This window comes from Sinocyclocheilus anshuiensis, unplaced genomic scaffold, assembly GCF_001515605.1.
Source record: "Sinocyclocheilus anshuiensis isolate Anshui unplaced genomic scaffold, SAMN03320099.WGS_v1.1 scaffold179, whole genome shotgun sequence".
Lineage (NCBI taxonomy): Eukaryota > Metazoa > Chordata > Actinopteri > Cypriniformes > Cyprinidae > Sinocyclocheilus > Sinocyclocheilus anshuiensis.
In genome coordinates, this window is record NW_015549577.1 from 1,165,234 (window position 1) to 1,177,539 (window position 12,306).

The 12,306-nt window shown below is 38.9% G+C and overlaps 1 protein-coding gene across 1 annotated transcript in view; it reads right to left on the reverse strand.

Annotated features, from left to right (window-relative positions):
• Nucleotides 1-12,306, reverse strand: part of LOC107657495 (striated muscle-specific serine/threonine-protein kinase-like) — a 91,808-nt gene that overhangs the window by 5,046 nt on the left and 74,456 nt on the right. Inside the window, exons 25-39 of the mRNA XM_016445599.1 lie at nucleotides 11,587-11,644; nucleotides 11,277-11,354; nucleotides 11,003-11,175; nucleotides 10,864-10,890; nucleotides 10,520-10,672; nucleotides 10,346-10,388; nucleotides 10,079-10,147; nucleotides 7,364-9,986; nucleotides 7,139-7,288; nucleotides 6,828-6,944; nucleotides 5,801-5,968; nucleotides 4,109-4,231; nucleotides 3,585-3,749; nucleotides 2,062-2,857; nucleotides 873-1,112 (exon numbers count right to left, since the gene is read on the reverse strand). Of these exons, the coding sequence (XP_016301085.1) occupies nucleotides 873-1,112; nucleotides 2,062-2,857; nucleotides 3,585-3,749; nucleotides 4,109-4,231; nucleotides 5,801-5,968; nucleotides 6,828-6,944; nucleotides 7,139-7,288; nucleotides 7,364-9,986; nucleotides 10,079-10,147; nucleotides 10,346-10,388; nucleotides 10,520-10,672; nucleotides 10,864-10,890; nucleotides 11,003-11,175; nucleotides 11,277-11,354; nucleotides 11,587-11,644 (4,983 nt within the window). The remainder of the gene's footprint in view (nucleotides 1-872; nucleotides 1,113-2,061; nucleotides 2,858-3,584; nucleotides 3,750-4,108; nucleotides 4,232-5,800; nucleotides 5,969-6,827; nucleotides 6,945-7,138; nucleotides 7,289-7,363; nucleotides 9,987-10,078; nucleotides 10,148-10,345; nucleotides 10,389-10,519; nucleotides 10,673-10,863; nucleotides 10,891-11,002; nucleotides 11,176-11,276; nucleotides 11,355-11,586; nucleotides 11,645-12,306) is intronic.

Genomic DNA, 12,306 nt, shown 5'->3' on the forward strand with positions numbered 1-12,306 from the left:
CATGACATCACAAACCCAGATAAACCCCGCCCTCGGGAAAAGGCAGCAAAGGGGGCGAGGCCATGCTGCGCTGCTTTTGAGAAGAGGAAGAGAAAACATCTCGGTTACGTATGTAACCTTGGTTCCCTGAGTAGGGGAACGAGATGCTGCGATGACGTCATCGCTTTGGGAACACCTTTGGTGTGACGAATGTCTGAAGCCCTTATACCATCACGCCAATTCATTGGCCAAATAGCGCTTAGCACCGCCCCCAAAGTGCACGTAGGTGAACTATATAGCGTGCTGCGCGCTATTTTCATCAGATAGGAAAATCATTAGGAAAGCAAAAAAAAAAGTTTCAACTGTAGAACACCCAAGACCCCTGGCAGACTACTGGGCCGCGTGGAGTCACTTGAATGTTTAAATTGGTAAGACTTAATAGCACATGCAAATGATACTTTCCCATCATCTGTCCCGAGTGTCTTTCACGCTGAAATATTTGTGGCAGTTTTCCCGAACCTGCGGAAATGAGTAGAATTATGCGCAATACCCGCAATCCTGTGCCGAAATTTAAGCCCGAAATTCAAGAACTTTTACTTCTGAGTGAACTATTCCTTTAAATACAGTCAAATATGAAACGTATTTTATTAGGTTTTGTTTATATGTTTTTGGCTTTGTAGTTGATTAAAATTATGACAGTTCCCATCCTTTAAATCAAGTATAATTTTTCAGTACTTGTAGCTTTGTTCAAAACCACCATGTAACTGCCCTGTAGTGCATACGCCATCAAGCCAAGTGTTTTTATATAGTACCACACAATGCAAAGCAGTGTCAGGGAAGGATTGAGAAGCGATGATTTAAGGACACAAGACAAGTACTCGGCAGTCTCTGACCTGTCAATCAGACTATAGAGCAGCTCTTTCCCTGAGCAGCACTCAGAGATGAGCACTAGGTAGCGTGGGGTGACGTAGGCCTCATGCAGAGCCATGACCTTCTCATGATGGAGGGACTTCAGTATGTCATACTCCTGTAACACGGCCTGCTTGCTCTCAGGTTCATACGGCACAATCTTGGCCATGTACAGGTTACCGGTGGCATTTTCCCGACACTCTCTGATCACACCAAAACGACCTCTGTGGTGAAGAGAATACAAGGGGATCAATGGCTGTCAAGTTCAGTTTTAATTAATTATTTGTTTTATAAAAAAAAAAACTATTTTGTGATTTTATTTGCTTTAAAAGTATTTATATTTCCTTGTATATGGTTTATATGCGAATATATGATATTCTGTAATATTGTTCAAAAAACATTCAAAAATTAAAAAATGCAGCTTAAGTGTCACTGTATAAAAGAAGTAGTACTAGTGTTTTCCCCCCTTCAGTCATGTGTTATCTTGCTTAGCTTCCTAGGACTACCACTTGTGGACCCCCATAAAAAATAAAATAAAATAAAATAAAATTAGAAAATAAAAAACATAAATAAAAATCAATCAATCAATAAATGTAAAAAATAAAAAGGAAAATACGCATGTCTGAAAATAAAGTAAAAAATAAATCATAAAAATCAAAATAAATCAAATAAATAAGCACACAAATAAATAAAAATATAAAAATAATAAAATATCCATGTCTGTAAATAAAGTATAACTAAATAAAAGTAACAAAAATAATAAATAAACCAAACAAACAAAATAAATAAAAATAAATACAACTATAAGAATAATAAATAACATTTAAAATATGAATGTCTGAAAATAAAACATAATATAAATAAAAAGTAAAAATAAAAACAAACAAATAAAATAAATAAATATGCATGTATGAAAACAATGAACAAAATAAAACTCAACAACTTTGAACAGTAATTACATCAAAAGCTGATTTACATGACTAACCAATTATTTAAAATGATATTATTCTAGTTAAGCGTTTATCATAACATGATATATGGATTACAGCTACTTTTGTATTTGATGTTGTTTTGATTTTATTATTTGATGTTGATATGATAAACAGCCATAAAAATGTTCTTTTGTGACACTGGTACAAGGTAATATAAATGTGATCAGTCACAGCACTTTACCTTGCTTTCTCATCCATGAATGTGTACGGTTTCTGTGGGACTCCCTGCCTTAGGGTCGAGTCTCCAGGTTTTCCTATAGGGGTCCTGCGCCCTGTAGGAGTGATGCGTCCAGAAGGAGTGGCTCTTCCACTTGGAGTCGTACGATTGGGTGTGCCAGTACCCTCCCCTACGGGACTCAGACTTGTAACTAACACCACCGGTGGTGACAGGGCAGGAGAAGGCGTGTTTGGGGTGACTGGAGTCACATGTGCTGTGGTGGTGGCCGGGACATACATAGGCACTGAGGAGATAGGCTTGCCGATAGCAGGCGGAGGGGAGACCAGAGGGGGCGGGGACACCGGAGGGGTTTGAGGAGGGGGGAAGACCGCATTGACTGGGGTCTGAGGTTTGGGCAGAACGACAGGTGGTGAGGGTTTGGCAGGAGGAGGTTGAGCTGCAGGGGATCCTGGGGAGGGTTTGGCCATAGTGATGTTGACAGTAGTCTTAGCTTTCGCTGAGGTAGGAGCACTAGAGGATGGAGTTCGGATATCAGGCACAGTACGATGCGTCGGGGGAAGGGTGGCAGGGGAAGGTGTCGTAGCTGATGCAGGTGCAGCAGGTGGAGACACAGGCTTTACCGGCTGGACTGTAGAGGGCACTGAAGTCACCGGTGGTGCTGCAGCCTGTTTAATGGCAGCAGGCTTCATTGCAGGTAAAGTCATGGTGGATGTTACCACTGTAGGCGCAGCAGCCGGAGCTGATGAAAGTGTCTTGACAACAACTGTTCCACTGGACTTTTGGGGTGCTGTAGAAATAACTTTGAATTTGAAAAATGAAGATGCATAGATGCATAAGTTCTATTCAAATTTATATTACGCTACTGTTAAAAAGTTTGAAGTTGCTACAAACTATTTTTAATGTAGTCTTTTATGTTTGCCAAGGCAGCATTTATTTGATCAAAAATACAGAAAAAAAACAGTAATATTGTGAAATATTACTACAATTTAAAACAACTGTTTTCTATTTTAATATATATTAAAATGTAATTTATTCCTGTAATGGCAAAGCTCAATGTTAAGCAGCCATTACTCCAATCTTCAGTGTCACATGATCCTTCAGACAGCAATCCAATATACAGATTTGGTGATTAAATAACATTTATATCATTTATTTGAAATATAAGGTTTTTGTAACATTGTAAAAGTCTTTACTGTCACTTTTGAACAATTTAATGTGCTTTAAATTTAATGTTTGATCAATTTGATCAGTTTAATCTTATTGACCTCAAATTTTTGAACAGTAGTCATATTATATTATATTACATTATATATCAAAGCCATGCATCCGATTATGTCTGTCATTTTGTAGAAGCTAGGCAGTTTTTGTGACATGCCATTTGTTTTCAAAGAACATTAAAAAAAAACTATAACCCAAAATGCATTAAATATTGTCACACCTGCAGCAAAAATAAACATGGTTTTGTTTAGTAAAATATTGGCTGCTGACAGCATGAAATAGATGAGAACCACAAAGCTTTTGTGCACCTGTTGAGTCCAGGACAACTTTTTCAGACAGATTGCTGTAAGGTCCCTGGCCAGCCTTGTTCACACAGGCCACTCTGAACCTGTATGCTGCACAAGTTGGAAGGTCCGTGACATTGTAGTAACAGTCAGCAACACCTGTGGCTACTATCAGCCAGTTAGTCTCACCTACAAAAATAAATATTATATTGTTACTTGTAATGAATAAGAATTGTTTGCAACACCTATGCTTTCCAAAAGAGGGCAGTAGAACAGAAGGAAATGTGACTGTTTTTCCTCTACATTCCCCTACCCAGTTTTTATTTATTTATTTATTTATTTTTTACATTGGACAAAACTAATAGCAAGAAAATCTAGGCAATTTAGGAAAATCAACATATTACAGTATTACCATTATTTAAAAAATAAAATTTTTTGCATTTAAAATGAATACTGAGAACACAGCTGACAATATTTTCAACAATATACTTCAGGAATCCCACTCTAAATCATCAAAGTAAGATAAACAATGAATGCTATTAACTAACCCTCTGTCTTCCTCTCCAGAGAGTAGGTGCATGGTGCCGTGGTGTCTGAGGGTCTCCATACCACCAGAGCAGTGTTTTTATACTTCTGAGGAACCTCAGGAGTCCCAGGACTATTAGGCAGACCTGCAAAATAATATTTAGTGTTCACTACTAGAAATTCTCTTAGTTGATCTGTCTTTTGAAAAACTGTTCAAAAGTTTGGGGTAAGTACATTTTTTTTTTTATGAATACTTTTATTCAGCAATCACATATTAAACTTGTCAAAAACGACAGTAAAAATTTTTTTGAATGTTGCAAAAAAATTCAATTTTCAATATATTGTTTTGAACTTTCTATCCATCAAAGTAACCTGAAATATATTAAGCAGCTTAAGTGATTTCAACATTGAAAATAATATTTCTTAATTGTCAAAACAGTATATAAGAATGATTTTTGAAGGATCACGTGACACTGAAACCTGGAGTTATGGCTGCAGAAAATTCAGTTTTGCCATCACAAGAATAAATTACACTTTAAAACATATTCAAATACAAAATTATTAAAAAAAAATATATATATTTTTATTTACAATTTTCAAATACAAAATTATTTTAAATTGAAATAATATTCCACAATTTCACTGAGAGACACTTTTGAAAGGTAAGTGTATGTTACTGTCTTTAGTGCAAATTTCATAGAAACTGGATTGACAAACAGTTTTTTTTTAGCTGATTAAACATTTTAGAGCTGAACATAACTAGAAAAATTATATTTGCTAGTCACATGGTTTTCCACATTTTTACAATTTCCACATTTTTCCTTGACCGTGGGAAACCTGCAGGTAAAGGGATATTATAATAGCCACATTCCAGACACTAATGTAAAAATTGATGACGATGACAAAAACTGTCTCGGGTAAGGCAGCTACATGATATTTGCACCTCTGCTAACAAGTCACCTTTCCATATTAATCAGCTTTGTGAAGCACAAAAAGGAGTGAATAATTTATGGCCTGCTGTTCTGGGAGAAAACAGCTTTGCACAATGATAAGCAGTGCATTAGCCTGCTCGCGATGTTAGAAAGCCAATGGCATTTCTGTTCTCAAGGCTAAAAGAGCTCCTTCCTGAGTCTAGCTGTGAGCTATGCACTAACTCTTAAAAAATAAATTTAACTGTTCTTTCACTGTGTCCTTCTTTCATCTCTGTTCTAGCCTTTACTTTTCGGAGAAATTCAGGAACGCTGCATTGTAGCCCTTATTTTCTTCTTAAGGGGTTTTCACACTGACAGTGATTTTCTGCAACAAAATTACCATATCTCATTCATTTTCAATGAGAGCTTGGCAATGCAATATGGGCATACCCAGTGACTAATCAAGTTTGAGAAAAGTGATGCATAAAATCGCACGCATAACCATGTCAGAAATTGTCAGTATTCGAAGTTTGAGTTTGACTAATGTATTGATAATCATTCTTGTTCATGATATGATCTATTTTGCATTGCTGCATTTTATACACAAATACTGTCCCTAGCAGAATATTAAGTTGCTTTGGATAAATGAATACAATTGTAATATTTTAAAAAGTATCAGTGGGTCCCTAACTTTGCACATTTCCTTCTCTGCTTTGTTTTCTTAATCTATTTCTCATTTACCAAACTATTCTCCTTCCTTTATCAGACTTTCAGTTCCTCATTTGCTTCTTGTCTTAAACTTACGCGCAAGGGACACGACGCATGAGCTGGTGACAGAGGCCAGTGCATTTGAAGCCACACATTCATAAAGGCCTGCATCCTTCTTGGTGGTCTTCATAATCATCAGCAGCTGTCTCCCGTCAGGACAGGATATCATGTTCATCCTTGGGTCGATTTCAAGTGGCTTCTTATCTGAGATTACACAAAGTTGAAAAGCAAAATTGTTAGTTGGGAACTTTTTCCAAAATCATAATCTCAAAGCCACAACCTGTTGTGCTCTAATGTTAATGTTGACATGTTAGACTTTGACTTTGGTGGTGTTACTTTGAGATGAAAAGAGATCCTTCTATATATAGCCAAAAAAATAAATAGTTTTGGTTGTGTCAGCACAATGACTATTAATGCATCTAGAATTCATGGTTTAGTGCAGCACAGATACTTTTAAAGGATCATTTAAAGAAATAAAAATAATTTAGGATCCTATATGCATGATCACAAACAATGTTATTGTAATACTGCTGTATAACAATCTGTTTTCCTATATACTGTAGCTGTGCGGGTTCCACATCTCTTATTTCACTCTGTAACTCATAAAACAATTTAAACTTAAATAATTTCATGTCCATTTATCTAACATTATCATTTGTGTTGGAGTCCTATTAACCCTATCAAGGTTTATTTTGTGATAATGACCAGCAGACTGTAGATTATCCCCTATATGAATATAAATGACCATCAAAGTAAAGAACAATCTGCCAAGAAATATATGCATTTATTATGCAAATATTATATTTTTTCTTAAACTCTCAAAGTACTCCATATTGGCTGAGACGAGATAATGTGAAAGACTGAAAGTTCTCATTTCTACAGATAAAAAAAACATTAAGCCAATAGAGTGAACAAAATCTCTACAGCACTGAGATAATACACTTACACTTATTGCAAAGTTATTTTATATTCAGTATATTCAGTTAGGGATATTGCATTCAATTTAGGTCAGATTATATTATCTTTAGTCCCATAGAAGTTTATATTACAATTTGAATCAGACCTTTCATCCATGAGATGCGTGGGTGAGGACTGCCAGCAGGGAGGCAGCTGAGAGTGACGGGATCTCCCTCCAAGAGAACGTGATCCCTTAGTTTGATATGGAACACAGGAGGGAAGTCTAATTGTTGAGAGAATCAGTGAAAAGATTAGTGAGATAATTTATCTCACACAGCTGTGCCAAAGCAAGTCCATATGCATAATTGATTCACTGATGACATACGTAAATCTTTATAACAAAACTGGAAGTAATCAAATAGATGTCTCATTTTGTGCACAAGTTACTGTGAAATGCGTAAATGAAATGTCCAATACCAGATGTTAGACGTGTGTACTGGCGAGAGCGGAGAGAGCCATTCTCCCTGGCAATGGAAGCTGGGATGTCTGGTTGGGAAACCGTCTTGTCTCTTTTTCCCATTGTCAACCCCCAGCGGTCCCATCGTGATCTGCGCTCAATTTCTGCACCTGGAAAATAATTATGGCCTTTCAACAGCATGAAGGAATTATCAAATTAAAAGCATTAACCAAAAAATAACATACTTTTAACAGCTGATTCTGACTGGATGCTTGACATGGAATCGAGAGATTCTGATGACGTCCCTTTCCCTGATTGGGCAGCCAGTTGATTCTGTGGAACACCCATCCTCTTCAGACTGCTACCCTCTGAGGTGGAACGCCGCATTTTTGTAAATATAGGTGTCCTCTTCTCCATCTTGCTTTCATTATCAGCTTTCCTTTCCTCAGAGTGGCTCCTAATCCTTGTTGATAGGCTTGCCATGGTACTGCCAATCTTCTTGCGCATGGCAAGGATCGGTGACTCTGAGGGTGCTTTGGACTCAGGCTCTGGGGGAGGCTCAGGACCTCCATCCAACCTCACCATCTCAATCTCTTTCTTTTCTTGGGATCCTCTCCTTCCCAGTGCCCAGGACAGACGACGTCTGGGTGCTGAAGCTTCCTCCTCTTTGAGCTTCACTTCCTGCCTCTCTACTGATGGGGTTCTTTTCAAGCGCATTGAGAGTCTCCTCATGAACCCAGGGTCCTTCTCTGCCTCACGAAGATCCTGAACTGACTTGGACTTCTCCTCCAACCTCCTTGGTACAAATTGTAAAGGTGCACCAATTGGCCCTGGGCGATACATTTCTTCTGCAGTTTCTGGAGCAACAGTGGAAGGCTTTTCTTCAGTCTTCTGGAATGAGAAGCGTTTAAGACTACGAGTTAGAGAGGACTCACGCTTCTTGAAGCGAGCTTCAAAGACTTCTTCAGATGCAAGGTCCCGAATGTTGCATCCAGGAGACGGCTCTCGCTTAGGGGAGGCACGAGTGGGAGTCTTAGGAGGACTTGGCTCTTTAGGAGGATGTTCTGTTGAGGCAACCCGAGAAAAGACTGCAGGATGTTCAGTGGTTTGGTGAAGGTCTGGTTTGGATGAAGAAGTTGACAAAAGGGTTGGTTCAGAGATGTGTCTGGAAATGGGTGCATAGACTGGAACTGATGGTGGGGTGGATGTTGTTGTAGGTGTAGGTACAGGAACAGGATCGGGTTGGCTGGATGTCTGGACCGATGGTACCATAATAGTCTGCATGATACTGGCATATGCAGACACCCTACCATCTGGGAGCACTGTACGTGCAGGGAGTGATGAAGTCACATAGGTTGAGACAACACTCTGGGGGCTGAGAGCTGGGGCAGCTGTTGGGGTCACTATGATGGAGCTGGTGGAAATGGTGATCTCTGGAGACTTTGGTGATGCCTTTACTTCATCCTCAACTTCTTTAACCTCAATCTCTGGAGCAAGAGGCTCCACTTCTTTCTCTGGTTCTTTATCCTCTCTTTCCTCCTCTTCCTCAATTGTTTCCTCTGCTATGGGGGTCTTCAGCTTAATTTCATCCACTTTTTCAGACTCTTCACTGAGCTCCTCTAACTTGGCCTGGACATTCTCTTGTGCATCAGTCTCCCAAGATTTCTGATCAACACTTCTGGATATTTCTGCATTAGTCTTTGACACAACAATGACTTCTTTAGATTTATTGTCCTTGTAGACTGCTGACTCTTTTTCCTCAATTTTCTCTTCCTCATGTCTCTCTGGATCTGGCGTTTGAATTTTTAGGGTGACAGGGCGAGAATCCTTCACTGGCTCTGTGAGAGCAGACATAGATACAGCTTCCTGCAGTCGTCTCTCTTCTATTTGTGCCAGTGGGATCTCTAGAGGTGCTCCCATCCGTCGGTGCAGGGGCATGGGCTCTGAATCACCCTGGCTAAAGGAAGCACTCTTGCGGAGTATCTTCGTCTTTGGGATGTCATCCTTAGGAGACTCACTGGATGCCGCTCTAACAAGTGGAGGGTTACCAAGGCGAGACCCCCGCACATAGCGCTTCTCATCCCCCATACCTAATGTCTCTAGCAATGGTCCTCGTAATCCACTCATCTTGTTGTCTACAGAGCCACTCCTGAGAAGTCTCTGCCTCATCAGTTCCAATTTCAGGGCATAGTCTTCCTGGCTCAGCTTTGCAGCTCCTGGACTTGGGCTTCTCCTTGGAAGCTCCATAGATACTGACTTTTGTAAAATTCTACTTCCATCGGTAGAGTTTTCTTCTGTGCCCTCCTCTGTTTTGATGTGGAGCTGTAGGGCACTGTCAGCCGAGCTCCCTCTGCGTAACTCTCCTCTGTGACGCACTCCCTCAGGCTCATCTGACTCCATGCTTGAACCTCTGCGCATTGGTCTCTTTGCCTGTTCGGCTATTTTGGCCAATTCTGCTGGTTCTTCATCAGATGAGCCTTTTTCATCTTCTTGCGTTGACCTCTTCCTGGCTCTACCCCTAGCAGTTGCATCTCCACCCTCTCTCTCTGACATCTCCACTTCCATGGGCTCTGACATCTGATGGCTAGAAGCAGGCTTCGCAGCATTTCCATTCGGTCTACCTGTCATTTCATCATCCCCTACAATTTCAGTCAGTGACATTCTAGAACCTGAGAATTCCATGTTTATGGGCATTGGGATAAAAGGCAGCTCATCGATGTCTTCATCTGAATCTGAAGATGATGAAGGTGGTGGTGAGCCTTGTTTCAGATGTCGTGGAACAGCAATGGAAATATGGCTGGAGAAGTCATCCAGTAACTCGGCTATAGACCTCATCACCATCTTAGATTTATAGCTGATAAGAGATCGCTAAAAGAGATAGGCGAACATTGTTACAATGACAGTCTCAAATAATCTATAATGTTTTAAGCACTGAACAAATGTCACTAACATAATCTTACCTGCCATTTTCTTCTGGACAAAAACTTTTTAAGTGAATCTGTGCTGATGCTCTTACCCTTATTCAGGGTCTAAAAGAATGAAATATGTATTTTAACAATGATGGCAAATAACTGTTTCCATTAGAGTTATAGTGAAGAAATACTTTGATCTGAAATGTTTACAACTTAAATTAACTGGCAGATATGTTGTATTCATTTAAGTAACACATTTGGATAGCAATGGGTCTAAAGGAGTATTTCATCTTTACTCCTCTACTCTGTCGTTACCTTGAACCAGGGGTGCCGAAGACATTCATTAGCATCAGGTCTCCTGCAGATAAAACAACATTAAACAAATTGCCAGTTAACACAAAGTGCTCTTAGCAGTAGAAATAATTTTCTCGACAATAAATTATCAACAGGACATTGGTGCAGCAGATAAGAACCCTAGATTCCACTTACAATCTATCAGCCACCAGCAGTTTGATGACGAATCCCTTAGCTTCATGGCAGAGGTCGGTAAACATGCTTTCTTCAAAAGCCACATTATAGTTCCTGATGTTGAGAACAGAACTGCGGTCGTTTTCTCCAGCGAAAGGAGAAACTCCAGTGAGACTGCAAAACAGAGTTGTTGATAAAGTCTAACTGAAGATACTGGTATTAGTGATGAACATTCTAAGTAAATATATAATAAACATATTTTCATAATATACAATTGCAGAACAAAACTCTAAAAAAAACTAATATAATATAATACAATTATATCAATAATTTTATTATAATAGACACAATTGAAATAATCTTACCATAAGTATGTTAGAACTCCAACAGGCCTGTAAGAAAAAAAAAAGTCGAATTGTGAGACACTAATGTATTCATGATACTAGAGGCTGCATACAGATTTGTTCAAGAGCTGTTTTGTGATGGAGGGACCAGGTGCGTTACCAGATGTCTGTTGCTTTGGAGACGGGTGTCTGGTTAACAATCTCTGGGGCGACAAATTCTGGAGTGCCATATTTGCAGTACTGTGCCTCATCAGGCGTGCACTTTACAGCATTTCCAAAATCACATATGCGGATCTGATCACTACTAGGGTCTGCCATGAGGATATTATCAGGCTGAGCGGAAAAAAAAAAGAGTCTAGCCAACACATCCTTACCGTGATTATTGCTTACTTATGGAAGTAAATGGTAATGACAGCAAATTACATAACATTTACCTTTATGTCTAGATGAAGTATGTCATGCTGATGAAGATAGCTAATACCCTCCAACAGCTGCCTCACGCTGGATCGGATCTGCAGTAAACAATTCAGACAGTTTAGGGACACGTCACTTTTGCTAGTCCTGTCCCTACAGAAATTCTCTGAGTAAATCTGAAAAGAATCCATTCTTTATCCTCTAGATAACTAGAGGATGCAAAGACAAATGGTCCACAACAAACCAAATGTGACAAACCGGAACAAAATAGTCTGCTCAAACATTTGAAACTTTTCTGGTCACTTTGAAAGATCAAACTGGTTCACCCACCTCTGACTCCATTACTATTGATTTCTTTGTAAGCCTTTCGAGAAGCTCCTCATGGCATCTTTACACATTGTCAAGGACAATCACAGTGATGGGGCAAAGCTTGTGATCAACTCATCATCACTACAAAATGTGAGAGGAAGTTGTAATTGTGCCAGATTGGATGCGAGATAGTGTATACAGCAGGGTCCAAAAATCTGTCCACAAGTGAAAATGCATCTATGTTACATACCAGTTCTATTTAATACAATTTTCATCACAAATTATATAATAATAATAATAGTATAAGTTCACAGTTGAATTGAACAATTAACATCTGTCTTAGTATTTGTTTTGTTTTTCTTTTGCAACCTAGAAGTAATGCAAAACCTTACTATTTCTTATTCGTTTTACACACTTTTATGTGTTTTCAATTTTTTAAAAGGCTAAAATTTTCTGCTCAAACTTGATTTGAATTTCAGATTTTCAATATGGACTCAAGACTTTAAGACTCCACACTGTGATTGTATCAATATAAGTGCATGTTTTATGTAAGTATCCTTTCTTTGCGTGTCTTCCCAGGAGACTCTGTCCTGAAGGACACATATTCCAACTATTTGTGACAGTCAAAGCACAGATGGACCGAAACCATACACACCGGAACGATTCTAAGGCAGATGACTAAGGCAGGTGTGAATATATAGGGTACAGATTACACAAGCATTTTTCTGTATGACTGACTCA